Source organism: Sorex fumeus, unplaced genomic scaffold (assembly GCF_029834395.1).
Source record: "Sorex fumeus unplaced genomic scaffold, SorFum_2.1 ptg000021l, whole genome shotgun sequence".
NCBI lineage: Eukaryota > Metazoa > Chordata > Mammalia > Eulipotyphla > Soricidae > Sorex > Sorex fumeus.
In genome coordinates, this window is record NW_026606078.1 from 8037947 (window position 1) to 8064871 (window position 26925).

Sequence of the window (26925 nt, forward strand, 5' to 3'; positions counted from 1 at the left end):
GTGATTTTTTAGTTCAGTCACCAAATGTCTTATTTTATAGGCAAACAGGGAAACCAGTACAATGATTTTATGCACTTTTTTTAATGTTTATATTAGTTTTCAAAATGGTTTTGCTTCCTAACCCTCCCATTATATGAAGCCTCTCACTTTGAAAGTCAAAGACTGCAGACTGGTAAGTCCATCAGCTCTCTGTCATTATAATCACTCATAATTTTAAAGTAAACACATGATCATTGCATAGTTTTCTTTCTTAGCCCAAAGTATTTATAGTATGAAAATTTATCATTTAAATACATACATTTTTCACTTGCCAAGCAACATTTTTTTTGTCATTTTGCTTTCTGAACCAATTTGAATTCCAGAGCATACTCATAATGTTGATTTTTTTTTCCCTCAGTGATACTCTATGTTTTGAAAGTCAGTTTTCATTTGTGTAGTGCTGTTTCTTTTTTCATTTGTTTCTTTCATTATTTTTTGCTTTCAAAGTAACTTCTGATCATGATACATATAAACTGAAATATTAATAAAATTTCTGACTTATTTTCTGAGGTTTCATCTTTTCCCCCCATTTGTATTTAATTTTTAATGATGCATAGTAGCTTCAATGAGGCAATGAGATGTCCTCCTTTCTGTCTTGCTTTGTTAGATTTTTGTCCACACAGGATGAGTCTTTCATTTTGGTCTAATATTTAGAAGTAGATGTGCTTGCCAGTTTTCCTACTCCTGAATATGCTCCAATTAAAGATATCTTTATTTTAGATTTCTGTGAGGTTTTACTTTTAAAAAAACCATAAAGGAGTTCATTAATAACATCTAATAAATATATTTAATCTGTAAATTTTTCATGAAAATTTTCTCATTCTTTAATAAAAGAAATTCTTGATCTTACACTTAAAGTACACATATATGTATATAAATTCGCACAAATATTATGTCTTTGCATTGAATCATTTATAATTCATACTCTGGGGAAAAACATTTAACTTTAATATTTGTGATAAGGAGATTATCCCTATACCCATTTTACAAAACAAACAAAAAGTCATAATCTTCAAGTTGTTTCTAAAATGTTGCCAAACCCATGCTGCTACTTTTAACAGAGAAATCTGAGTTTTAAGATTCAAATCTTCTTTTCCTACAAAGTAAAAGTGCATCTATCTGCCAAGCGCATGATCTTATGAGCTTCAGATAGAAAGCTGCTATGATTTGCGACTGTTTTTGGTTCAGAACAATGCTAGATTGACATGCAAGTTTTAAGTAGTTGGGGATCAGAAGGAAGAGCAAGTGATGATGACTTATAAACCGATTCCTCTGGGCTTTCTGCAGGAGAAAAGGTTCTACAGGATGATGAGTTCACCTGTGACCTCTTCCGCTTCCTACAGCTGCTTTGTGAGGGACACAATTCAGGTTTGTGAGACCCGACAGTACCAAGGAATAAATAATTCAATTATGTTTCATCCTTTGAGGAAAAAATACAGTTTTTGAAAATTGCTTTTTATATTCATTGGTATGCAGTGGCATTATGTTCGTTTCTTTGCCACTTTCAAAGCCCTTTGTTAGCCATTTCATTTAATTCTTCCCAGTCATTCTATCACTTAATTCTTTCATCTTGGAGAAGGCGACAAGTAAAGAAAGATAGATTAGTTATATACTCTTAGAAATACATATAGTGGTGTTAGGCTATATTCCAGAGAGTCTATGATATTATAAACTATTGCTCAGTCAATTCTAAAGCAGAAAATTTATAGAGAAATGGATTATTTTATTTTGTGCCACTTCTCTTTAATTGCAAAATCTATTTCACTGCATCACTTAGCACAGTGTATTTCCATTCAGTCAATATACCTGACCTTCTGCTAGGCTTGTGCATCTGTGAAGGCAGGGACTATATCTTAATTTTCTCTCTTTCTATGGTATTTGGCACAATACAAGGAATGGGTGAATACTGAATAGATAAATTTCTGTATCCTAGAAGGTGGATATAGTCATTATATAGGTTACACATGACATTCCAACCATTTGCTATCTAGAGCTTTAGACCTAATAAGTATCAGGAAATACATATGTTAGCCGCTTCTTAGATAATAATTAAATACACATATTCTGCTCAGTTCTCGTTATATTTTTGGGGGATGCCCAATAATTTTTTATGGACAAGGTCTATTATTTCATATTGAAAATGTGAATTAAAGGACTATTTTCTTAGCCATGACGTTTTTACCAGAGACATTATTTATTTCTGGAGTTATTAGAATAATTCATTTTGAATTTTTGAATGAACTTTAATGATATCCTTTTTGTTGTATGTAGATTTTCAAAATTATCTGAGAACTCAGACTGGCAATAATACAACTGTCAACATTATTATTTCTACTGTAGACTACCTGCTAAGAGTTCAGGTATGTTACGATTTATATGAAACAAATGAAATGGGATGGCTAGTTGAAACTATATTGAAGAGTTGTTAAAGTGGCATGTTCTAATATGTATTGACTTATGACTGGCTAAAAAATTTTGAAGTATTTTGTCTCTGATCACAGAATTCCCCAAGTCTGAGGGTAAGACTGTTGCTTTTGCCTCAGATCCTGGCTCTTACTTTCATTATTTCCTTTCTCCAAATGGGGGCAATTTTTTTGTCTAACATTTTTTTTTTAACTCAAATGCATGTTAAATTTGCTTTCACTTTGTCAACTTCTTACTGCTTTACTCTTTCTTCTATACTTGATAGATAATTGGGAAAATAATATGTGGAATTGAAAAGAAAGATTTTCAAATTATCTAGTGAATTTTTATTTATTTTTTATTTATTTATTTTGTTTTTTGGGTCACACCCGACAATGCACAGGGGTTACTCCTGGCTCTGCACTCAGTAATTACCCCTGGCATTGCTCAAGGGACCAAATGGGATGCTGGGTTTTGAACCCGGGACAGCCATGTGCAAGGCAAACACTCTACCCACTATGCTATTGCTCCAGCCCAATCTAGCGAATTTTTAGACAACAGCCTACATCAGATTAGTTATTTTTGACTGATTTCTAATCAATTTGAAAAAAACTTGGCCCTTCATTGCCTTGATGTATCTCTGATGTTAATAAGATAGAATATGTGGCTGGAGAGACAGCCGAAAGGCTGACCATGTACAGGGGACGCAGGCTCCATCCTGGCACTACAAAGACCCCCAAGCACCACTGGGTATTAGCCCAGAACTCAGAACTGGAAGTAGCCCCTGAGCACTGTGTATGTGGCTACAAAACATGAAAACAACAACAAGTTTCCCCTGAATCTGAAGGTAAAGGGTCTCTATGAGAGTGCTACAAACTTTCCTCTTTATTGGGGGGGGGGGGGGGTGTGAGGGGAGTGTTTGTGTTTTGGCCACACCCAGCAGTGCTCAGGGCCTACAGATACTCCTATTTCTATGCTTAGGGATCACTCTGTTTTTTAAATTTTTTTAAAATTGAATCACAGTGAGATATCGTTACAAAGCTTTTTCATGGTTGACTTACAGTCATACAATGATTGAACATGCATCCCTCCACCAGTATGCATTTTTTTTTACCACCAACGTACCCAGTATCCATCTCGCCACCCCCACCCCATCCAGCCCCCTATCTCCGTGGCAGGCACCTTCCTTCTTTCTCTCTCTCTCTCTACTTTGGGACATCATGATTTACAATATAGATATTGAGAGGCCATCACGTCTGCTCCTTTGTCTACGTTCAGCACGCATCTCCCATCCCAAGAGATCCCTCCAACCATCATTGACTTAGTGGTCCCTTCTCTATCCTGGCTGTCTTCTCTCCCAGCTCATGAGGCAGGCTTCCAAATCTCACTCTTAGAGAGGCTCAGGAGGCCACATAGGATGAACTTGGTTTGCTGCTCTCAAGGCAAGAGTCCTGCCCTCTGGATTGTAGCTCTGGCCGCCCTATAAATTTTTTTTGTTGCTGGTGAAGTGCCTGCTGGAGCCGCACACGGAGGCAGCCTGTGCAGGGAGTTCAACAATAACCTCATATTTCTTTCAGTTTTCCCCTCACTCTGAATTTATAAAAACACAAACTTTTTTTTAAGTTAATGGAAATTACTTAATGGAAAAAGTAAAGTTTTGAAAGAAACATATCAACCTCATAAGAAAAATTTGTGGTTTTTTGTAATAATTTCTCAAAGCTCCGCTGTAGTTTTTGAACATATTATGTAGTATTATTGATTTTAAATCCTTTCAGATTTAAGTTATTATGAAAATATTAACCTTATGTGGATGTATTTTCAATCATCGCTTTTCATCAGTGACTATGTTTCTTTGGGGGCAATTACAAAATCAAGGTATATTCCCATATTATTACCTTGGAAATGTTATCAGCTTTGTTGGATAAAAACTAAGACCAAATATCTGTGACTGCAAAACTAATTCATCCAAAATTTGACTAATTTTTGTGCTTACAAAGTAGAAATGAATTTTCTATAGGGGTAAACTGGCATGAATATTATGAATTCTTTTGTCTGTGAAGAAATACAAAATATGAATACTCATACCTAATATTTCTCTCAAATTCAGAATCATTCAGAGAAGTTCATTTTTAATGTTAACTTTTCTGGTTTTCTCTGTTATTTATATTCTAGGAAAATGTTGCCAAATTTCATGTTTAGGAAATTTATTGAGAAAACATTTACTTCCAGTTTTTTTTTTTGCTTCCCACTATTTTTTGCTTCCAAATAAAGTTATTTCCTATTATAAATCTAGGGGCAGATAAGAAGTTTGCTTTTCAAACAGAGGACGAGGTTTGAGGCCTGGCTCTGCACACTGCAAGTGGTCACCCAAGCACCACCAAGAGTGATTCTGAACACAGAACCATGACTAAGCCTTAAACACGCAGCAAGACAAGTCTAGCCTGGTCATTGATATAATACACATTAATCACATAATCTTTCATTTCTAGGAATCCATTAGTGATTTCTATTGGTATTATTCTGGAAAAGATGTTATTGATGAACAAGGACAACGGAATTTCTCTAAAGCAATACAAGTGGCAAAGCAAGTCTTTAATACTCTCACAGAGTATATTCAGGTAAGTATTTGAACATTTTTTTTTTAATTTATTTATTGAATCACCTTGGGAAAGGTTACAAAGCTTTCAGGTTTAGGTCTCAGTCATGCAAATATCAAACACACTTCCCTTTACCAATGCTTTTTTTTTTACCATGAAGAACCCCAATAAAACCCCACCTCCCACCCCTCCCACTCCCTGTGGGGCAGATGAATTCTAGTTAACACTCTATCTGCTTTGATTAGATTCATTGTTTCAATAAAAGATTCACCACTATTATTTAGAGTTTACCCCCCCCCCCAATCAGACATGCTGAAAAAGCATTGTGAAGTGATTTGCTTTCTACAGCTGGGTTCAAGAATTAAATGTTGGTTTTGGATTTCTGCTATTTTACTTATTGACCCTGGAAGTATTTATACTGAAAGTCAGATAGTTAAGAAATTGGTTTCTGTGCTCTGGAGTCGTGGCCGTGCTGGAGAGCCGCTAGTGGGGGGCAACTGGTGGCCTCGGTAGGGCGTGAAGGGCGGAACCAAACGCCCCCTTCCCATGAGGTTTTAGTCGCTCCCACTCCCCCGGCTCATACCTGCTGTCCACAAGGCTCCCATGCGGCCGCCATCTTTCTTTCCAGAGAGGAGAAGGCGACTGGGGCAACACCCTTTCCCTTCCGGACAGACATGATGGCCTGGATTAACGCATAGTCCTTTCACTTTTCTGCTCCAAGCTGCCGGGTTCTGCATTAAGTCCCTGTGCTTCTGGGGCTGTGGCCGTGCTGGAAAGCCGCTCACGGGGGGCAACTGGTGACCTCGGTAGGGCGTGAAGGACGGACCGGAACGCCCCCCTTCCCATGAGGTTTTAGTCGCCCCCACACCTCCGGCTCATACCTGCTGTCCACAAGGCTCCCATGCGGCCGCCATCCTTCTTTCCAGAGAAGAGAGGGCGAGTGGGGCAACACCCTTTCCCCTCTGGCAGATTTGATGGCCTGGATTAACGCAAAGTCCGTTCACTTTTCTGCTCCAAGCTGCTGGGTTCTGCATTAAGTCCTTGTGCTTCTGGGGCTGTGGCCGTGCTGGAGAGCCGCTCGTGGGGGGCAACTGGTGGCCTTGGTAGGGTGTGAAGGACGGACCAGAACGCCCCCCTTCCCATGAGGTTTTAGTCGCCCCCGCTCCCCCGGCTCATGCCTGCTGTCCACAAGGCTCCCATGTGGCCTCCATCTTTCTTTCCAGAGAGGAGAGGGCGAATGGGGCAACACCCTTTCCCCTCCAGCAGATTTGATGGCCTGGATTAACGCATAGTCTGTTCACTTTTCTGCTCCAAGCTGTTGGGTTCTGCATTAAGACCTTGTGCTTCTGGGGCTGTGGCCGTGCTGGAGAGCCGCTCGTGGGGGGCAACTGGTGGCCTCGGTAGGGCGTGAAGGACGGACCGGAACGCCCCCCTTCCCATGAGGTTTTAGTCGCCCCCACACCCCTGGCTCATACCTGCTGTCCACAAGGCTCCATGTGGCCACCACCTTTCTTTCCAGAGGGAGGAGGGCGGAAGGGACCAACACCCTTTCCCCTCTGGCAGACTTGATGGCCTGGGTTAACACATAACCCGTTCACTTTTCTGCTCCAAGCTGCTGGGTTATGCATTAAGTACTTGTGTTTCTGGGGCTGTGGCCGTGCTCAAAGCTTATCTATGATTTTCAGAGAGAAACGTTAGGTGGTTTACTTCCCACCTCCATCACTTTGTATATAGAGAGATGTATATAGAGAGGTTTTGAGGAAAAGTCCTAGTTCCCGCATACTCGAGCTGTGCTTGTAGAGGTTTCTGGACACCGGGGTTCCATCTGGGGGAGGCGGGATGTGGTACCTACCCCATCTGGGACTTCCCGATGATCTCGGCTCTTTTTGGAACCTGTTTTTTTTTTTTTTCCTTCGGGATCTGTGGATCCCGCCCTCCATGTAGTCCTTCTCTTCGGCTAAATGCTGTCAAGATGGCGCTGGGGAGCGGGCTGTGGGCGTGACTTCCGGAATCTGAGGTTACCTGGGAGGTGTAGTCCCGGCATTTTTGAGGAAAAGTCCTAGTTCCCGCATACTCGAGCTGTGCTTGTAGAGGTTTCTGGTCACCGGGGTTCCATCTGGGGGAGGCGGGATGCGCTACCTACCCCATCTGGGACTTCCCGATGATCTCGGCTCTTTTTGGAACCTGTTTTTTTTTTTTTTTCCTTCGGGATCTGTGGATCCCGCCCTCCATGTAGTCCTTCTCTTCGGCTAAATGCTGTCAAGATGGCGCTCAGTATTTGAACATTTTAAGGAAGTTAAATATTAACTGATTAATGTTGAATTTTACAGAAAATGTAGTATGATTAAAGTGTTTTCCTTTTATGATCATCATTTCCTATTAAAACCATTCATAAATTTCGGTCAGCACATACCTACAATGGTATATTGAGATGTGACTTTTTATCAGATGAACTTGATTTATCATTTGACAAATATGAATATCAACTCCTTTGAGTTATGAGCCATAGTACTGTTACTTATCTCTAAGACCTCATAGGTATATGAAATACCCAGGAAATATGAATGAATGAAGGAAAAGAGTGAGGCAAATGTTGATGAGAGGAAGAGTAGAACATAAAATCAATCATTCTTTATCTAACTCCAGTAAAAATGAGAAAGATGTCTTATCAGAGCTTTATTGAAAAAAACATATGATTTTAAAACACATTTCATTATATTTTATGTATTTAAATTTTTATATTAAACTCATTATAAATATAAAATATAATAATTTTTACTATAAAGAAAATTCTAAATACCACGAGAAATCAGTTTTTGAGGGGACTCCCAAGTGGTGATCAGGGGCCCCAGGGGCCACTCCTGGTAATTCTTGGCCAACTGGGCTGTACAGTTGAATGCTAGGGTGCTACTTGTGCCCTGTGCTACCAGGGACCACCCAGTTCACTCTGATGGTTCTGGGAGCCTCTGGGACCACAGCTGGTGGAACTCAGGGCCTGCAGTGCTACACATGGTGGTATTGAGGGGGTCATGTGGTGTCTTGTATTGAACTCAGGTCAGATCCATACTAGGCATGTGCCTTAACCCCCAACTATCTCTCTGGGTCTAAAATAGATCTTCAAAGAATAGTACGTTGTTTTATATTCTCATTAGCTAAATATCTCCTTTTTTCCTTCCTTTTTTTCTTTTCTTCATTCTTTTTGGTGGGGAAGTGGGAGTGAGTATAGGTTTGGGCCACACTCTTTAGTGCTAAGAATTTACTCCTGACTACTCATAGATTACTTCTGACAGTGTCAGGAAAGGAATCAAGATCAGCAGCATGCAAGGCAAATCTGGACTGTCTTCCTAGCCCTGTCTGTTATTAACCTAGAGACTATACTTTATTATTTTTGTTGAGGTAGTATTGGTTGACAAGACTATTTCTATGTCTTCAGAGAATAATGCTGCCACACCATGGTTACCACTAAATTGTTAATATCCCTCCACAAGTGTTTATAAAACAACTTCAGCCAATTCCCCACATGCCTTTGATAACTCAATTCTGTCATCAGAGGATTTGTGTTTCTTTATGTACCATGTATAAGAATATCTGGCACTTATCTTTCTCTTTTGATATGCGTCTGCTTGTATTACAATGCATTATTTTTACATTAATTTATACCTTAGTAGCATTGTGATGTGAAAAGATAATTAGACTAGCTTTATTTGATAAATCTGCAGTGAGTCTTATTTGTGAGATTTCTCTCTCTCTCTCTCTCTCTCTCTCTCTCTCTCTCTCTCTCTCTCTCTCTGTTTCTTTAATGGTATAGCTGTCTTTGGATTTACCCTTTGAATTTCAGTGTATCTTGGTATTTGTCTATTTGGGTTTATTTAGATATTTATTGGGGGTGCTCCCAAGTAGTGATCAGGAGCCCTGGGAACCTCATAGGTGATTCTTGGCAATCTGGTTAGGGAAAAGGTCCTTGTTTTAACATTTCAAACAAAATGTCATGTCTTCTACTAGATGTTATTGTAATGATTTTTATTTTATAAAGTAGTTCACTATATTTGATTACATTTAATATTCAAACACCAATCCCATTATCATTACACCTTCCCACCACCATATTTTGGATGTTTCCATCCTGAATCCCAACCCCTACCCCTACTCCTGAGCAGAATCAAAATGAAGTATTTTGTATTCTTTGTTATGAAAAACCATTTAAAATACTACCAAAAAGTGTCCTTAGAGGAAAGAGTGTGAAAACTGTTGTATTTCACCTAGGGGCCATTAAGCCCTTCTATAAGAGATCGTTAACATGTTGCTAAAATGCATATATACATATATCTGTAAAAGATATTTCCCTCAAAAATTTGTTTTCTCCTATTTTATACCCCATCAAATGTGGCACAGTAATCTTGGAGTATGAGTGGAGTGGTGTGAGGTATGAGTTGTCATATGGCTGCACGATCCAGGAATAGATTTACACATGGGTGAGGCTGGGCCCAAGCATATGGAAAGCGGCCTTGAGCATAGCAGAGGTTGAGTTCTGGAGCTTACTGATTTATTTTTTAAAAAATAGCTAAGTAGCAGTATATTGAAATCTCAATATTTGTATGATTGGCAAAACAGCTTTACAAAATAGAATGCACTGAAGTGTTTTTTTTAATATGCAATAAAGCAATGTTTTAGCTTGGTTATTATTGTTAAAAAGTAATAATTCATACTAATAAACAGAGACACCTAATTGGATTATCAAAAAGTCATGAACCAGCAGCATTCTATCTAGCAAACATAAAAGTACAATGAAAGGTTATTTTTATAGACAGGAAAGAGGATGAGACAAGAAAGGAAAGACTTTAGGCAAAACCACCTACCCTATAAGGATTACAGGGGCTCACCCTATAAGGATACAGATTGTGTCACACTAGTGTTGAAAGGACATTTCAGGCAAATTATTTTAAATCTCACTTTGGGGAGAGACTGAAACTAAAGTTAGGTGAAGTATTAAATCTTGCTGTTAATGTCTCCATTTGGGACATGTCTTTATTTGTTATAGCACTGCTTAGCAACTAAATAATTCTAAATGAATAGTCTCTCTTCACACTATCAGTAACTGTTGATTGATTTACCTTAATCATAACAACTTTTTTTAGAAGAGAAAGAAAGGTAACATTACCGTAAAAACAAAACTAGAGCCATAAAAAGAAATTAAATGTACCATGATAAGTGAAATTAAGAAAAGATTGGTTGGAGACAAGAAAGATAGTGCAGCAATTAAGATGTTTTCTTTGCATAGAGCTGACCCAGGTTTGGTCTTTAGCATTGCAAATGCCAGAGCATCTGAGCAATGCTGAAAGTGTTCTCTGAGCACAGAGTCAAGAGTAAAAACCCTAAGCACTGCTGGGTGTGTGTGGCCTAAAAGTTAAAAAGAGAAAAAGAGAGAGAGAGAGAGAGAGAGAGAGAGTAAGCAATAGGGAAAAAAAGAGAGAAAAGATGAGATGGACATCACTTAACACGTATAAAAATGCTTACTTTTAAAATGTAGAAATGAAAGCACAGACATAGGTGTATAGGATAGCACCATTTTTCAGTGTTTTGTAAACCATAATGAAACATAAATATTCTTGGGTAGAGAGCAAAAGGGAATACCCTGCTATAGAGGTGGGGCGGGGTGAGGGGGGGGTGGGGTGGGGGTGGGAGGGCTACTGGGATCATTGGTGGTGGAGAATGGGCACTGGTGGAGAGATGGGTACTTGATCATTGTATAACTGAAACCCAACCACAAAAGTTTGTAAGTCTACAATTGTACCTCATGGTGTTTCACTAATTAAAAAAAAATCTTGGAAAACTTCTTTTGGAATTATTAAACATTTTTAAACGCTTATCTTCCAAGAGTACTATGCCATTGTAATCACCATATATCATTCCTTGAGGATTCCTGTTTTGTCAGATAGCATGTTTGATAACCAGATGTATAAAATTAACTTGTCTCAGTTATTTTAAAATATTTTTTGAAATGAAATTATCAAGAATAACAGCTGTTTTTTTCTTCTCCAGGGCCCTTGCACTGGGAATCAACAGAGCTTGGCACACAGTCGGCTATGGGATGCGGTGGTGGGATTTCTTCATGTTTTTGCTCACATGCAAATGAAGCTGTCTCAGGTCAGTTGTCTCACTTCCAACATCTTAAATGACTAACTGGAAATTAATCATTGGCAAAGCAAATATGTTTTCCTACATTTGAATATTGCCTTTTCTAGGTCACTTCTTTTCCACTAAATTAAAAAAAATTTTTTGTTGTTGTTTTGGGCCACACCTGATAGTGCTCAAAGTCTACTCCCAGCTCTGTGCTCAGGAGACCATGAATACAGAAAGTCCCAGGATCAAACCAGTCCTGTATGCAAAATATATGCAAAGTATGTTCGCATTGAGCTATTCTTTCAGCCCTGAACATTTTTTTAATAAAATAAATTTTTACAAGTTGAGAAGAAATAGTATCCATTATTCAAATTTGAGACCAAGAGATATTAAGAAATTAATTTTATAGAGAACTAGAACAACATAGTCCCCAGATGCTGAACATTTTACAACCCATTATAAATCATCTTCCAAATGGATACTCACAGGAATATGCCTCTTTGCTACAATAATTGAAAAAAGCTTTGTAATCTGCTATAAATCCCATGTTAAAAGGAGAGAATTTTCATACAGGGACATAAAAATGCAGCTGTTCTCAATAGAGGGCATTTCACCCATTAGCAGAAATTTTAACTTTGTGAAAGTCAAAGAGAAAATTAAATGGTTGTAAAGATAAGAAAATAAAAAATAAGCACTTCCTGTAAGCAATAATATTATTGTTAATCTGGGAGTACATGTTGAAAATAACCATTTGTTATTTTCTTATTACTTTATTTCATTTGAAGCTAAGATATATGTGAATAGAAAAATTTGTTTGTTTTGGGGAACCTTACCCAACAGTGATAAGGGGTTACTCCCTGACTCTGCTCAGGAATCACTCCTGGCCAGGATCAGGGGACCATATATCGTGCCAGGGGGATTGAACATTGGTCAGCTGCATGCAAAGTAGGTACCATATCTGCTGTACTATCTCTCTGGCTCACAAATAGGAAACAATTTTAAATAAATATTGTGGGCTAGAGAGATTTTACAGGGGTTAAAGTGACCCCAATTCAGTTCCTAGCACTGCATCTCTGAAGGCTGGGCCAGATCAACAGTAGAACGGGTAGGTGACTGGGTTCAATCACTGACATCCCACAAGGTCCCCTGAGCTCAGGGCCTGAGCACTGCTGGGTGTGCCCTTCTCCAAAAATAAAACAAACATACAAATAAAAAAAAACACAAAAAGAAAAAACAAACAAAAATACATCTCTGAAAGCAGCCCTGGAAATTCCAAAGCAACACTCTGTCAGCCTTGAGTAGGCAGCTTGACAGTACCACAACCATGGCCCTTCCAATGAACCCTAAGTTCATTTGGCCAAGAATTACTAAGAAGAGTTCCTGGATCACTTGAACAGTTTTAAGATTCTACCCCCAAATTGCTGAATAAATATGACCCTTTGGATCACTTTTTACAGCTTTGTTTTGAGATTTAACACATCTGTGAAGATTTACCAGCTGTCAAGGAGAGCAAAGAATGCTAGATTTAAAGTCAGAATACTGCCCATGGAGACTCTCTATTTTTTTATTGTACCTTATGAGCAGATAACTGTTTCCTCTCAACTAATGTGAAGACATGACTCACTGATGAGCAGGAGCACTGTGAAAGATTAAAATAAGTCTATTCATTAATAAAGAGAGATTTTCATCAGTCATAAGTATATGTTGAGAAGCTCAGTTAGCTGACAATAATTGAAGACAAGATCTCACTACTTCCTAGAGTCTAGAGAACAGAAGTGCTATACTCTAGTTTGGGGTAAGATGAACGATGAACAAAATTGGGCAAGAATCTTGAATTTTCTCAGGCAGGTATCTTAAAGATGACTATAATCATCCTAGTTTTGTGCTCCTAAAAACTGTGGAAGGTTTTGATCAAGTCCTTATATATCATAAAGTTTACTCCCAAAAAGGCTCAGAAGAACCTGAATCAAGATTAGTCAAGGATAAAATCTATGTAAAATTAATATCAGCCGTACTGTCTGTACTGTCCTCCCGTTGTTCATCGATTTGCTCAAGTGGGCCCAGTAATGTCTCCATTGTGAGACTTGTTGTTACTGTGTTTGGCATATCGAATACGACATGGGTAGCTTGCCAGGCTTTGCCATGCAGGTGAGATACTCTCAGCAGCTTACTCTTGGTAGCTTGCTGGGCTCTCCGAGAGGGGTGGAGGAATCAAACCCTGCTTAGCTGGGCCTGCTGCATGCAAGGCAAATGCCCTACCGCTGTGCTATCGCTCCAGCCCAAATATCAGCAACTTCAACCAAATAAAATACTATGATATTTTCATCTGATCACTAATGACATTTTCTGTAAAGGAAACCAACAGGAACTAAATTTATTTAATTACAAGACAGTTCTCATTAACTATGATGTCATCATTCTGTCTTACCAGTTGTTCGTAGTGGGTAGATCTAGTCAGGGTAACTATTTTGAAAGAAAAAAAAGTCTCACTTTTTCAACAATGTGGGGAAGTTTGGTTTCAGATGTAACTAAAAAATTAAATAAACAAAGTTAGACACTGATTACAGTGGGAAGAACAGATTTTGCACAGTACATTTGGCCTTCTTTTACTTGAATCCCGCTATAAAGAGTTTAGCAGAGAAGTACTGTTTTGTGAGAATAAGTGAAATAGTCTTGCTGCCATTTTCTCATACTACTGCTAATGCTGTGTTTTTAGGACTCCAGTCAAATTGAACTCTTAAAAGAGTTAATGGATCTCCAGAAGGATATGGTGGTCATGTTGTTATCCATGTTAGAAGGTAATGTCTGTCTATATTTTTATGTGACATTAACTTTTTTATTTGCAGGATAAATTATTTATAGAATCATAGTCCTACAAATAATAAGATTCCAACACTAATATATAACGTTCCTGACTTTACTAGTTTAAGGCGAGTTCTGCACATCTCAGCTTACGTGTTTGTAGAATAATAACAGCAGTACCTCATCTTTTCCTTTTATTTCATAGTCATTTTCTAGGAATACAGTCTCCAGTTTTGTTTGCTTATAATCAGTAGGGATAAGAGACATGTGACTTTCGCTGTGTAAATCACTACTTTGAGCTAACTGCATGGTGAAATCCTTGTGGGTTCATAAAGTCCTGCTGAAAAATTCTGGTGAGACTCACCAAGGCAGCTGCTTCAGCAGTCTCATTCATTTATCCACATGCTTCTCAGTTTTTATTCCCCCTTTTCAAATTTTTTTTTCGACTAATACATTTATATTCTGTATCAGGCAGTAAGCACAGTGCTTAAGAGTTTGGGCTCCAGAAATCTGCTCCACCATTTGAAGCCCTGCTCTTACATGTTTTTGTATTCACAGTATGGAAAAATTACATCTCCACATCACTGCTTTCTTCCCTGTGAAATGGAGGTAATGATCGGCTCATGTGAGAACTCACTGAAGCCATATGAATTTAATCAGAACTGAAAAATATTGGCTGTTCTGTTCCTAGCCATTTTTCCTTAAATTCATTTTAATTTTTGATTCTCTGTTTCTTAGTTGGTTCTGCAAGGTGTTATGGCACTTTGGTTATTGAAGGCAACATAAAATCCTTAGCTAGTAGCCACTTTGTACTTTCAGAGTACTGGATCCCCTTTCTAGGATCTCAATCCAAAAGTTAGTCTAAGTAATCGCAGTAACTTTACTCATAATTGTAGCAGTAACAACAGAAGCAGCAATGGCAATTTCAGTTAGTTTCTAAAAATAGGTTCTTCATGTCCCTAGAATGAGCAGACGCCTTTGGGCTATACTAGCATGCGACAGGGATAAATGGAGACATTACTGGCAACCGCTTGAGCAAATCGATGAGTAATGGGATGTCAAGTGAACAAGTGATTTAAAAATATCAGCTACTGGTTTAAATATTTTATACCAAAAAATTGTTTTTAGTCTGATAGCACCAGTTTATTCAGTTTTCAACTGGAAAAAAAATTTGAGGTGCAGAGAGAACAAAAATCTGCCAGTAAAGCTGGTTGGTTAGAGGCTAGATCAAACTCAACCATGCAACTCTTTTTTCTTTTAATTTTTTATTAGTGAAACACCATGAGATATAGTTGTAGACTTACAAATTTTTGTGCTTGGGTTTCAGTTATACAATGAACAAGTACCCATTGCTCCACCAGTGCCCATTTTCCACCACCATGGGTCCCAGTATCCATCCCAACCCCCCACCCCCCATCCCACTCTGTCTCTGTGGCAGGGCATTCCCTTTTGTCTCTCTCTCCTTTTGGGTGCTGGGGTTTGCAAAACAGGCATTGAGTGGCAATCATATTTGATCTATAGTCTACTTTCAGCATGCTTCTCCCATCCTGGGAGGATCCTCCTAACACCCTTTATTTGGTGCTCCCTTCTCTATCTAAGCTGCCTTTTCTCCTCTCATGTGTGGCTGGCCTCTAAGCTATGGAGTAAACCTCCTGGTACTTATCTCTGGTATTCTTGGGTGTTAGTCTCCTTTTTTGCTACTTTATGTTCCCCAGATGAATGCAATCTTTCTATGTCTGTCCCTCTCTTTCTGACTCATTTCACTTAGCATATGATACTTTCCATGTAGTACCACTTGATATTTACATGATATGTAAATATCATGACTTCATCTTTTCTAACTGCTGCATAGTACTCCATTGTGTAGATGTACCACAGTTTCTTTAACCAGTCATCTGTTCTCGGGGACTCGGGTTTTTTCCAGATTCTGGCTATTATAAACAGTGCTGCAAACCATGCAACTCTTGAGCCAAAATCTTAAACACGATGTTTACTGCTTCACAGATGTATACTACACATCTCTTATCCTCCACCTTTTTTACTCTGTCTTTATGTTTCTAGCATTTTTCCATGACTCCATAATTTAGGATAAAATTTCTTTTCAAGTATAACAGCAAAGGTTTTTTTTCTTTTTTTCTCTCATAGCAGGAAAATGAGATAAACTGAAATAGTACTTATCAGTTTCAAGCACACAATATTATAATCTGGATATGTGTATATACTATGAAATGATTTATGCAATATATTTGGCATTCTTCACCACATAACAGTTGTAAACTTTGTCTTACAGTGAGAACTTTAAAAAAATTATGGTAACTGGTTTATAAAACTGTATAAGTAAAGCATTCAAGACTATAAAGAACCAACAGCAGAATCATTATAAAGAGATCTATTAAAATGATTTACATACTAATTCCAATAGAGCTTGTAATTTGCTCTCAGAGAATCTACTTGAAGTCCTGGCACTAGTCTGAGTAATAGAACTTGCTAAACTTTAGTTTCTTCAATTACATAGTCAGAATTAATTAAGAAACATTTTCTTTAAAACTTCTTAAATTAGGCGTTGTATTTGAGCATAATTTTTCTACCTTACAGAACTATATAGATTCTTATTGTGATTAACATGATTTTGGATTTCACTTTCTGAAATTAAGTGGAAGTTTTGAGTGGTATAAGTTTTGTCTCATTATTATGTTCTTTAACCATGCTACTTCTGTGATTAATTTAAGGGAAACCATTAGCTTTCATTTGCATGTGTTAGTTAAGTTGCTTTGTAAATATGCTTTCACATGTATTTGTATAACCATTTTCAAACTGGTGTTCTTAAATAGATTTCCATATTTTCGTGATATTCATAAATTGACAATATGAACAAGGATGTTTCCTTGATTCAAATGTCTGTAAGATCTCTAATCTTAATTTCTCTATAAATGTTGCTTTTATCATAAATGTTCATTTTGAAGAAATCTAATCCTTTACTTCCAGGTAATGTTGTAAATGGAACCATTGGCAAACAGATGGTTGATATGCTTGTGGAATCTTCCAACAACGTGGAAATGATTCTCAAATTTTTCGACATGTTCCTAAAGCTGAAGGATTTGACTTCTTCTGATACATTTAAAGAATATGACCCTGACGGCAAGGGAGTTATTTCCAAGAGGGACTTCCATAAAGCCATGGAGAGCCACAAGCACTACACACAATCAGAAACCGAGTTTCTCCTGTCCTGCGCAGAGACAGATGAAAATGAAACTCTGGACTATGAAGAATTTGTCAAGCGCTTCCATGAACCCGCCAAGGACATCAGCTTCAATGTGGCTGTCCTTCTGACAAATCTTTCCGAACACATGCCCAATGATACCCGCCTCCAGACCTTTCTCGAATTAGCAGAAAGTGTGCTGAATTACTTCCAGCCCTTCCTTGGCCGAATTGAGATCATGGGCAGTGCCAAACGCATTGAGAGGGTTTACTTTGAAATCAGTGAATCCAGCCGAACTCAGTGGGAGAAGCCGCAGGTCAAGGAGTCCAAGAGACAGTTCATATTTGATGTGGTTAATGAAGGGGGAGAGAAAGAGAAGATGGAACTTTTTGTGAACTTCTGTGAGGATACCATATTCGAGATGCAGCTGGCGGCTCAGATCTCTGAATCGGATTTGAATGAGAGGTCCACCAACAAAGAAGAGAGTGAGAAGGAGAAGCCAGAGGAGCAGGGGCCGAGGATGGGTTTCTTTTCCATTCTGACTGTCAAGTCAGCCTTGTTTGCACTCAGGTATAATATCGTGACTCTTATGCGCATGCTCAGTCTAAAGAGCCTAAAGAAACAGATGAAAAAAGTGAAGAAGATGACCATGAAGGACATGGTCACAGCCTTCTTTTGCTCCTATTGGAGTATTTTTCTGGGTCTCTTGCACTTTGTGGCCAGCGTGTTCAGAGGCTTTTTCCGTATTATCTGCAGCCTGCTACTGGGAGGAAGCCTAGTAGAAGGTGCTAAAAAGATCAAAGTTGCTGAGCTCTTGGCCAACATGCCAGACCCCACTCAGGATGAGGTACGAGGAGATGGAGAGGAGGGTGAGAGGAAACCCTTGGAGGCCCCTTTGCCCTCTGAAGATCTAACAGACCTAAAGGAGCTGACAGAGGAAAGTGACCTTCTCTCCGACATATTTGGTTTGGATCTGAGGCGAGAAGGAGGACAGTACAAATTGATTCCTCACAATCCAAATGCTGGTCTCAGTGACCTCATGAGCAACCCAGTCCCCATCCCAGAGGTGCAAGAAAAATTTCAGGTAATTCATCTCTAAGAACGGATTTCAGGTGGGAGCAATAAATGGGCTTTACATCGTTTTCATACTAGTGTCAGAAATGGTGACTTAAATTTCCAAAAAGAAATGGCTTTCGATTAGACAGAACTAATTCCTTCCAGATTCTTTACAAATTACTTCACTATCTTAAACTGATAAGGCATAAGATGAATTAACTTCTCCAATGACAATAGTGAATTGGGCAATCATTCCACCTACCAATATTTATGGGGAATTGAAAGAATTGTCTGGGCTGGAAAGTTGTACAGCATGTAGGGCATTTGCCTTGCACATGGTCAACCCAGATTCAATCCCTAGCATCCCATAAGCTCCCCCAGGCACTCTCAGGACTAATTCCTGAGCACAGAGCAAGGAGCAAACTTTAAGCACCATCGGATTGTAGCCCTCCCAACCCAATAAATAAGTAAATAAATAAATAAAAGAATCATCATTATTTTCAAGTTTAAGAGTTTATTAGGAAGGTATATAAAAACGCATGAGAAGTAATATCCAATAGATAATAGAAGCTACACCATCTTGGGGAAATGGAAACAGTCTTGAGTCATCAAATGAGTCTGTCACTGGGGCAAATTGGCCTTTATGGGTAAGGATTAAGTAGGTGAATGAGTTTAAGACGAATATTTCTGAAATACAAAATAAAGACTGGAGCCTAGAAAGTTTGTATGTACTGCTGGCAAACACACAGAATACTTGATCTTATGTATGCAGGAGGATGTCACTTACTAGATATGCACTAGCACACATGCACAGGACTTTCTGAATTCATTCAAAGGTGATATGTAATCTACTTTTCTTTTCCCTGTTGACTCCAGGAACAGAAGGTAAAAGAAGAAGAAAAGGAAGAAAAAGAAGAAATAAAATCTGAACCAGAAAAGGCTGAGTATGTGTAGTTTCTGTGTACTTTCCTTTGCCTCAGCAAGTCTTTCACATATATTCTTTTCAGGGGAATTAAAAGGGAATATTACAGGAGGAAATCTATCCTCAGTGGAGATACTCAGACATGAGGGCTTCCATCAGGGAGAAAGATAAAAGAATGCCCACAGCAGGATGCCATTCCACTCTCTCCTTCCACAAAGATGCAATTGTGTGTTTCTACTCAGCACAAAAGCCTCCAGTGTTTGCATTTAAAGTGTTCCTCCTGAGGAACTGTCTGTTATATGCATATGTTTAAAGTCATGCATGTATTTATGTTCTTTTAAAGAAGATAGAAGAAAAATCACTCTGGATTTTTCATAGTCGCGTTGTGGAGTAGTATTCCTCAAAGTGTTGTCCTAAGGTTGCATACTTAAAAATTGTGAGCTCAGTATGGTAAAGACAGATTTCTAGAGTCCATCACAGAAGTCTGAGTCAATGGATCTGATATGGAGCACATGGTCTTGTGCTCCTTTCCACCAGTATTTCTAGCTGATGCTTAGGGCACAGTTAAAGAGGCAGCAGTAAGAAATGAAGATCTTGGAATGACAATATATGTATAATTTCCTCATAAAACATATAATTTCTCTCAATAATTGACATCTAGTTCTTTTCCCAAGTTTAAGTAGTTTTTATTTTATTTTATTTATTCTTTTTTTTTTTTTTGCTTTTTGGGTCATACCTGGCAATGCACAGGGGTTCCTTCTGGTTCTGCACTCAGGAATTACTCCTGGTGGTGCTCAGGGGACCATATGGGATGCTGGGGATCAAACCAGGTCAACTGCATGCAAGGCAAACACCCTGCTCACTGTACTATCGCTCCAACCCCATTAAGTTGTTTTTTTTTTTATAAGCACTGTCACTGTCACTATCCTCCCATTGTTCATCGATTTTCTCGAGCGAGCCTAGTAATGTCTCCAGTGTGAGATTTTGTTGTTATCTGTGTTGGCATATAAAATATGACACAGGTAGCTTGCCAGGCTTTGCTGTGCGGGCGAGTTACTCTCGGTAGCTTGCCGGGCTCTCCGAGAGGGGCAGAGGAATCAAACTCGGGTCAGTCATGTTGGCTGCGTGCAAGGCAAATGCCCTACCCTGAGCTATCACTCCAGCCTGTGCTATCACTCCAGTCCTTTTATAAGCACACTTTTTAAAAAATGGGAAAATACAAAAGGAGAGAGAGAACAAAAGGAAATGTCCTGCCACAGAGGCAGGGTGGAATGGGGGGATGGGGGGTGGGAGGGATACTGGGATCCATGGTGATGGGAAATGGGAACTGGTTGAGGGATGGGTATTTGAACATTGTATAATTGAAACCCAAGCACAAAAATTTGTAAGTCTACAACTGTACCTCATGATGTCTCACTAATAAAAATTAAAAAATAAATAAATAAATAAAATAAACATACAAATTTAAAAAAAAATTGGGAAAATAAAAATTTTCATTGTCTTGGTGCCCCTCTTCTCATGAGATTTAATCCCCCCCATTCTTTTATTTTGAGTAGTACAGTGAAATGTGAAACATATGTAAAAGAATATGAAGCCATTTCAATGGCAATTATAAAAGTGTTATGTCTTTTATAGACTAAAGTTTCTCACGGGTTATGTATATATGAATTGTATATTTATGAATACATTCATATATAAATATTAAAGAAGGCTATTTATACCTATGGGGGTTTTAGGTGACCAGTCTAAGTGTGTACTAATGGGAAACAGTAGCAGGGTTAATGTACATGTTTCATATACAGCCAACCCTGGCTTGATATCAGTATCCATGTAGTTTCCCTGAGCATCATCAGGTGCAATCCTGGAGGGCCTTCCCCAAGCACAGTTGGGTTAGGCCCCAAATGCTCCTGAGCACTGCAAAGACTGAGCAGCACTGCATTTTTGAGTATTTAATTATCCGCTCAGTTATCTGAGAATGTCTGAGGGTGCTGGAGAGATAGCAAAACAAGTAGAGCATGCATGTAGCCAACCCGGGTTCAATAACCAGTACCCTATATTGGCCTCTCAGGCCAGCTAGGAGTAATCTCTGTGTGTGGATCCAAAAGCAAGCCCTGAGAACAACCAGGTGGGGTCCAAAAATTAGGTAAAATATAAAAAAAAATCTCTGGACCTCCTGGTCACCACATGGGAGGTTTTTCTTCTCCCCTGCCCCAAAATTATGCCAATTTCAGTGCTTATCAATTCCATTATTGTATGCAAAATTAATGTATTGAAACTGAGAATGTAGTTCATTCATGTGCAACATGCGTGAGGCCCTGGATTTCATCCCTAGATTTCATCAACATGCGTGAGGCCCTAGATTTCATCCCTAGATTTCATCCCTAGAATCAATGACAGAAAGTTAATATGTTAACATATTATATAAATATGAACAACCAAACATATGTATACATATATATACATATATGTGTGCCTCTGATTTTAAATCCCCGTGAATATCCTCCTGATAAAGCTTGTTTTAACCTATGTAAGTATATTGTATTTATATTTATGATAAAATACAAAAATGGTAGTCCCAATGATTACAAAATGTTTATAGTTCTACAAATATCTTAAACCTGTGGGGCTTTTTTTGTATTAGGCAAAATAATTGTTACACAAGAATCACACCAGAAGAAAAGACAAATACTATTAAAATGGTGCATAAGAAAATATTTATAGGACCGAAGAGATAGTACAGCAGGTATGGGGCTTACCTTGCACTTGACCAACCTGGGTTCCATCCCAGCATCCCATATATCCCTCTGAACCCGCCAGGAGTGATTCCTGAGTGCAGAGCCAGTAGATATCCCTGAGCATCATCATGCCTTGCCCAAACCCCCCCTCAAAAAAGTGAAAACTATTTACAAACAATGTCTTAAGTTCTGTTAACTTTTAAGGTATTTGATGCATTGGGCCTGAGTAATAGTACAGCCCATAGGAGTGATCTTTGAGATCTGAACTAGGAGTAAGCTTAGAGCACCACCAATTGTGGCCCCAAACAAACAAAAGTATTCAATTTGATTAAATTCCATTAAAAAAGAAATGGTGCTTGTAGAGTCATAACAAAAAATCATTTATCTTTTCCAGTAAATGTTTTTGTTATACAATTGGAAGAGTATTGCTACGTATAGATATAAACACACAGCCTATACTATATACATTACATTTAAAATTAAGAGATTATCCATCTATGGGAGACTATGAGAAGCATCGATTCCTACTCCTAAAATTCTACTATAGTTCATTGGAAGAAATTTTGCTTTCAGTCGTGTCTCTACAATTTAGGCATTGTTGATATGTACATTTTGGCGAAAGACCTATTTATGTATTTTGCCTCTCAGTGACTTATAATTCATTCTGTTCACAGAGGAGAAGATGGAGAAAAGGAAGAAAAAGTCAAAGATGACAAGGGTAAACAAAAATTAAGGCAGCTCCATGCACACAGATATGGCGAATCAGAGGTTCCTGAGTCAGCATTCTGGAAGAAAATTATAGCCTACCAACAGAAACTTCTAGTAAGATGTTTTAGAATAAATATTTTTACTGATATATCATGAGACCATAATGATTCAGGACCACCCAGTGAATCTTCCCTTGGGCGATCATCAGGCCACAAAACAAGTCCTGCAAATATCTACTATTTGCCCACAGTATATTCATTTTTTTTATGATGGATGCCTTTGTCCCACCGCCCCCTATGATTTACATTATTTGAAACTGTCTTATTGGGGCATGGTGCCTCAGGGTCTTCCCACAGAGAGCTCAGGGCAAGTCAGTAAATATATCCCAAGGCTCGAGTCTTTGCTCCTCCCTGTGAGACTCTACAAAACATTGAAGACAAACATACCTCTAGTATACTAGGAATTTATATCAGTGTTCCAGATCAGGTTAATAACTATTTCTGAACATTTCCTTTATTTTTAAATTACATTATGAAACTATTAATGTCATGAACCAACTTTTCATTGTTTTCAAGGTTTAGTCAAAATGTTTCCTTAAATTGAATTTTTAATGAAGAATAGCAAATAGAAATTTTATGTAATACCCTAAGGATTTTATAGAAATACTCTCCCAGTTAATAAATACATATTTATACTCAGAAGACAAAGGAATTGCTTTGTATTTACATTCATAATCAGACAAAATGAAACTCTTAAAACTTGTGCTTGAAAGGCATTTTTTGTGCATGCTTGTGTATCTATAAATATAATATTTATAAATAATATAATTATATAGATAATTATAATTATATAGATAATTATATTATTTAGATATAATTTATAAATATATTTATATTTCTTTTTATACATATAATATCTTAAAATAGAAAGTGGTTAGGAGATGAATGTTTAAAATAAAGCCATAAAATGTTTGATCAGCGTCTGACCTAAAAATTAAAAACAGCATTCATCTCATAATGAAACTATTTGAAAGGAAAAATTATATCTAGTGTTCCATAGTCTTTGAAAAACAAAAATAGATAATTAAGTACAGTATACTATAGAAACTCATCTATGAGGAAAATAATTTGTGTTCAGTAATTATATATTGTGACATCATAAATATATATGCATGTTATAAATCTTAAATTTGTAGAAACATACTTTTTAAGTTTTTGTCATAATTTATTACTATTTTGTATTGTCCTGTATTATTTAATACAAAATACACTGAATCTAAGTGTTTAGATAGCTCTGGATAATTTGATTTATTAGTTGCCATGGCTACAACTATAGATAGTATAGGGCATCAGGTTGAAAGAACTCGTTATAACCTGCAAAAGCCCCAGTATATTCCTGAATCATATATTCTATAAACTCTGTAGCTAACAATTGTGCAAAACAAGAAATTAGGGTTTTATTCCATGTCTTGCCCAGAACTCATATCTTCTCTTATCTGTGCATAGTTCCTGTTTCTTGTTTCTCTGCAGTTTGCATGTACACATGACATAATAATAACTCACATAGGTTACTTTACCCCCCAAATCACAGCTTAGAGGACCCACCTCTCATTTAGTTCCTCTTTTCAAGAACCCCTGTGACAGAACATTCTGTCTATAGTCGCCAATGTTGCTCCAAATAAACTTTTTCAGTAAGGCAAGATCATATGTGAGACAATGAGACAATTAAAATGGGATGTATACATGGAGAAGGAAAATAATATGTGCTGTGATTTGAACAAGATGTTGATGTTAAAGTCTCTCTTTTGGAGATCTGGTAGACATGTCTCAATATTAGTGCAAAAACATGGAACTCATTCTTTGTCTTTTTCTCTCAACTCACCTCTTTAGTATTTTTGCCAGCATAATGAATGGCTCTAGTGTGAGGAATTAAGGTACTTGCCCTGCAGAAGTTCCTCCAAATATCCCAAGACTGATTTTAGCATAAGGGTAGGAGTAAACCTAAGGACATCCAGGTGGGGCTCCAATGCCACCCCTCTCCCCCAAAGTGTCACCAATCATTTACTTATTTGTTTGGTCTTCCAAATCCAGAAGTTATCATCTCTGAAGTTCTTTTTTTCCCATCACAAATATATCACTGTATCACTGCCATCCCATTCTTCATTGATTTACTTGAGCAGGCGCCAGTAACATCTCCATTTGTCCCAGCCCTGAGATTTTAGCAGCCTCTCCTTACTCGTCTTTCCAAGCAGTTCCATATTGGAGGCTCTTTCAGAGTCAAGGGAATGAGACCTATTATTGTTACTGTTTTTGGCATATTGAATAACTACAGGTAGCTTGCCAGGCTCTGCCATGCAGGCAAGATACTCTTGGTAGCTTGCCAGGCTCTCTCTCTCTCTCTCTCTCTATATATATATATAGTATATATATATTTCCCTCTATGATTTGTTGCCTACTGTCTGAACCCCATCAAATATGGTATGGTAATTATGGAAATGTAAACCAACAATAATTCTTCTGTACTTTCCTTTTGGTAGATCCTGAGTGTGCTCAATTATTACCATCTTCAGGCATACCATTTAGTTCCAGCCACCATCCTGTTCATCTCTCCCTGCACTCCTGTAGTAACTCTCTAACTGGTTTCTGTGTTTTCACTATTGCCTCCCACTATCAGCATTTTTTACATAGCATCTGGAATAATCCTTCGGAATCATAATAAAATTGTATTAAGCTTTCATCAGATCATCTAATAGTTTCCTATCTCACCTGGATAAAATAACATTTCTACTTACATCAATAGCATTACTGCGTATTTACTTAGAGCAAATTTGTGAGAGATTTTATTTCCATTTTACAGAGAATAAAAACTATTCTGTGAAAGTGTTTAATTCTCTGGACCACATCTCACAGTTAGTAAACTGAGGGCTTAATGTCTAGGTAGTATGACTCCGAAACACAAATGGAACCACTTTCTGCTCAGAGATTACTTCTGGCTCTGCCCTCAGGAATTACTCCAAGCAGTGCTCAGGCGACCTTATGGGATGCTAGGGATGGAACCCTGATTGGGTATATGCAAAGCAAAGGTCCTACCCATTGTATTGTCTCTCCAATCTGGGGGCAAAACAAACTTTTGTCAACGTTTACAAAGACTTTTTTCCTGCTCACTTCTCTGACCTCATTCCACACATTTCCTCCATTCTCAAAGTGTTTCCGTCTTATTCTTAAAACACACCAACATTACTCTAAATTCTGGAACGTCACTCTCCACATTATCTATCTGTTACAGTTTTCTCTTAAGCGTTTGCTTGGCTTGTTCCCATGAGGCATTCAAGCTTAAATATCATCTCCTGAAATAAACTTTACAGACTATTTAATATAACTACCTACACCCTCAATACGTGTGTGTGTACACAAACACACACACACACATGTACACACATACATATACATACTTCCTTAGGCTCTAAGCCTACTGAATTTTCTTTATAGCATTTATCATTCCCTGTGTTATGTTTTTCAGCTCTGAGTGTTTTATTAATTTTCTTCATAATTACCCAAATATTTTTAATTCACTATTATTTCTACTGGACCAAGATTGGTATTTGGTATATAGCAGATGCTTGAGATATAATTTTATATAAATGAAAGAATATTGTATTTAAATTATTTGCAAATTTCACATCTCTTCATTAAGTGATGTATTAATATTTTTCACCTTCAGAACTATTTTGCTCGCAACTTTTACAACATGAGAATGTTAGCCTTATTTGTCGCATTTGCGATCAATTTCATCTTGCTTTTTTATAAGGTATGTACCTTTTAATCTCTAATAACCTGTATAAAACTACAAATAGATTGAACTGAATGTATATGATTTACATATTTAGTTGTTAATATATCTAAACTAATTCTAAAATACATTTGGGTAGAAGGAAAAACTAAAGCTTTGTCAATGATTATCTAGGAAAACAGGAATATATGTGTTTTTCTGAAGTAAAACAGAAATGGTTAACAAAAATGGATTTAACCTGGCATAGGATTTACCTACAACAGTGGTATTCAATCATCAGTACATGGCAGTTTACAGGTGTAAAAGGATAAAAACTGGTGGTCTACCTCCTTGATCATAACTGCCAGTTCATGCACCAGTATGCAGGACATGTACCAGTCAACAGGTGTAAAATTGTTCAAAACACTTGTCAACACTTACTGAAAATCTCAATTTTTGTTATATTTGTATTATGTGGCTTATTTGTATAGATTGTTGGTTTCGAATTTTCTTTTAATATATAAGACAGTGACTTTCCATTTAATTATCTTTCTTGCATGTATTGGAACCTTCATA

The 26925-nt window shown here is 37.7% G+C and overlaps 1 protein-coding gene across 1 annotated transcript in view; it reads left to right on the top strand.

The window, feature by feature from the left end:
• Nucleotides 1-26925, top strand: part of RYR2 (ryanodine receptor 2) — a 754458-nt gene that overhangs the window by 687891 nt on the left and 39642 nt on the right. The window contains exons 86-94 of the mRNA XM_056113587.1: nucleotides 1327-1407; nucleotides 2311-2399; nucleotides 4932-5060; nucleotides 11079-11183; nucleotides 13876-13957; nucleotides 16947-18244; nucleotides 19093-19160; nucleotides 22548-22695; nucleotides 26302-26388. Coding sequence (XP_055969562.1) covers nucleotides 1327-1407; nucleotides 2311-2399; nucleotides 4932-5060; nucleotides 11079-11183; nucleotides 13876-13957; nucleotides 16947-18244; nucleotides 19093-19160; nucleotides 22548-22695; nucleotides 26302-26388 — 2087 coding nt within the window. The remainder of the gene's footprint in view (nucleotides 1-1326; nucleotides 1408-2310; nucleotides 2400-4931; nucleotides 5061-11078; nucleotides 11184-13875; nucleotides 13958-16946; nucleotides 18245-19092; nucleotides 19161-22547; nucleotides 22696-26301; nucleotides 26389-26925) is intronic.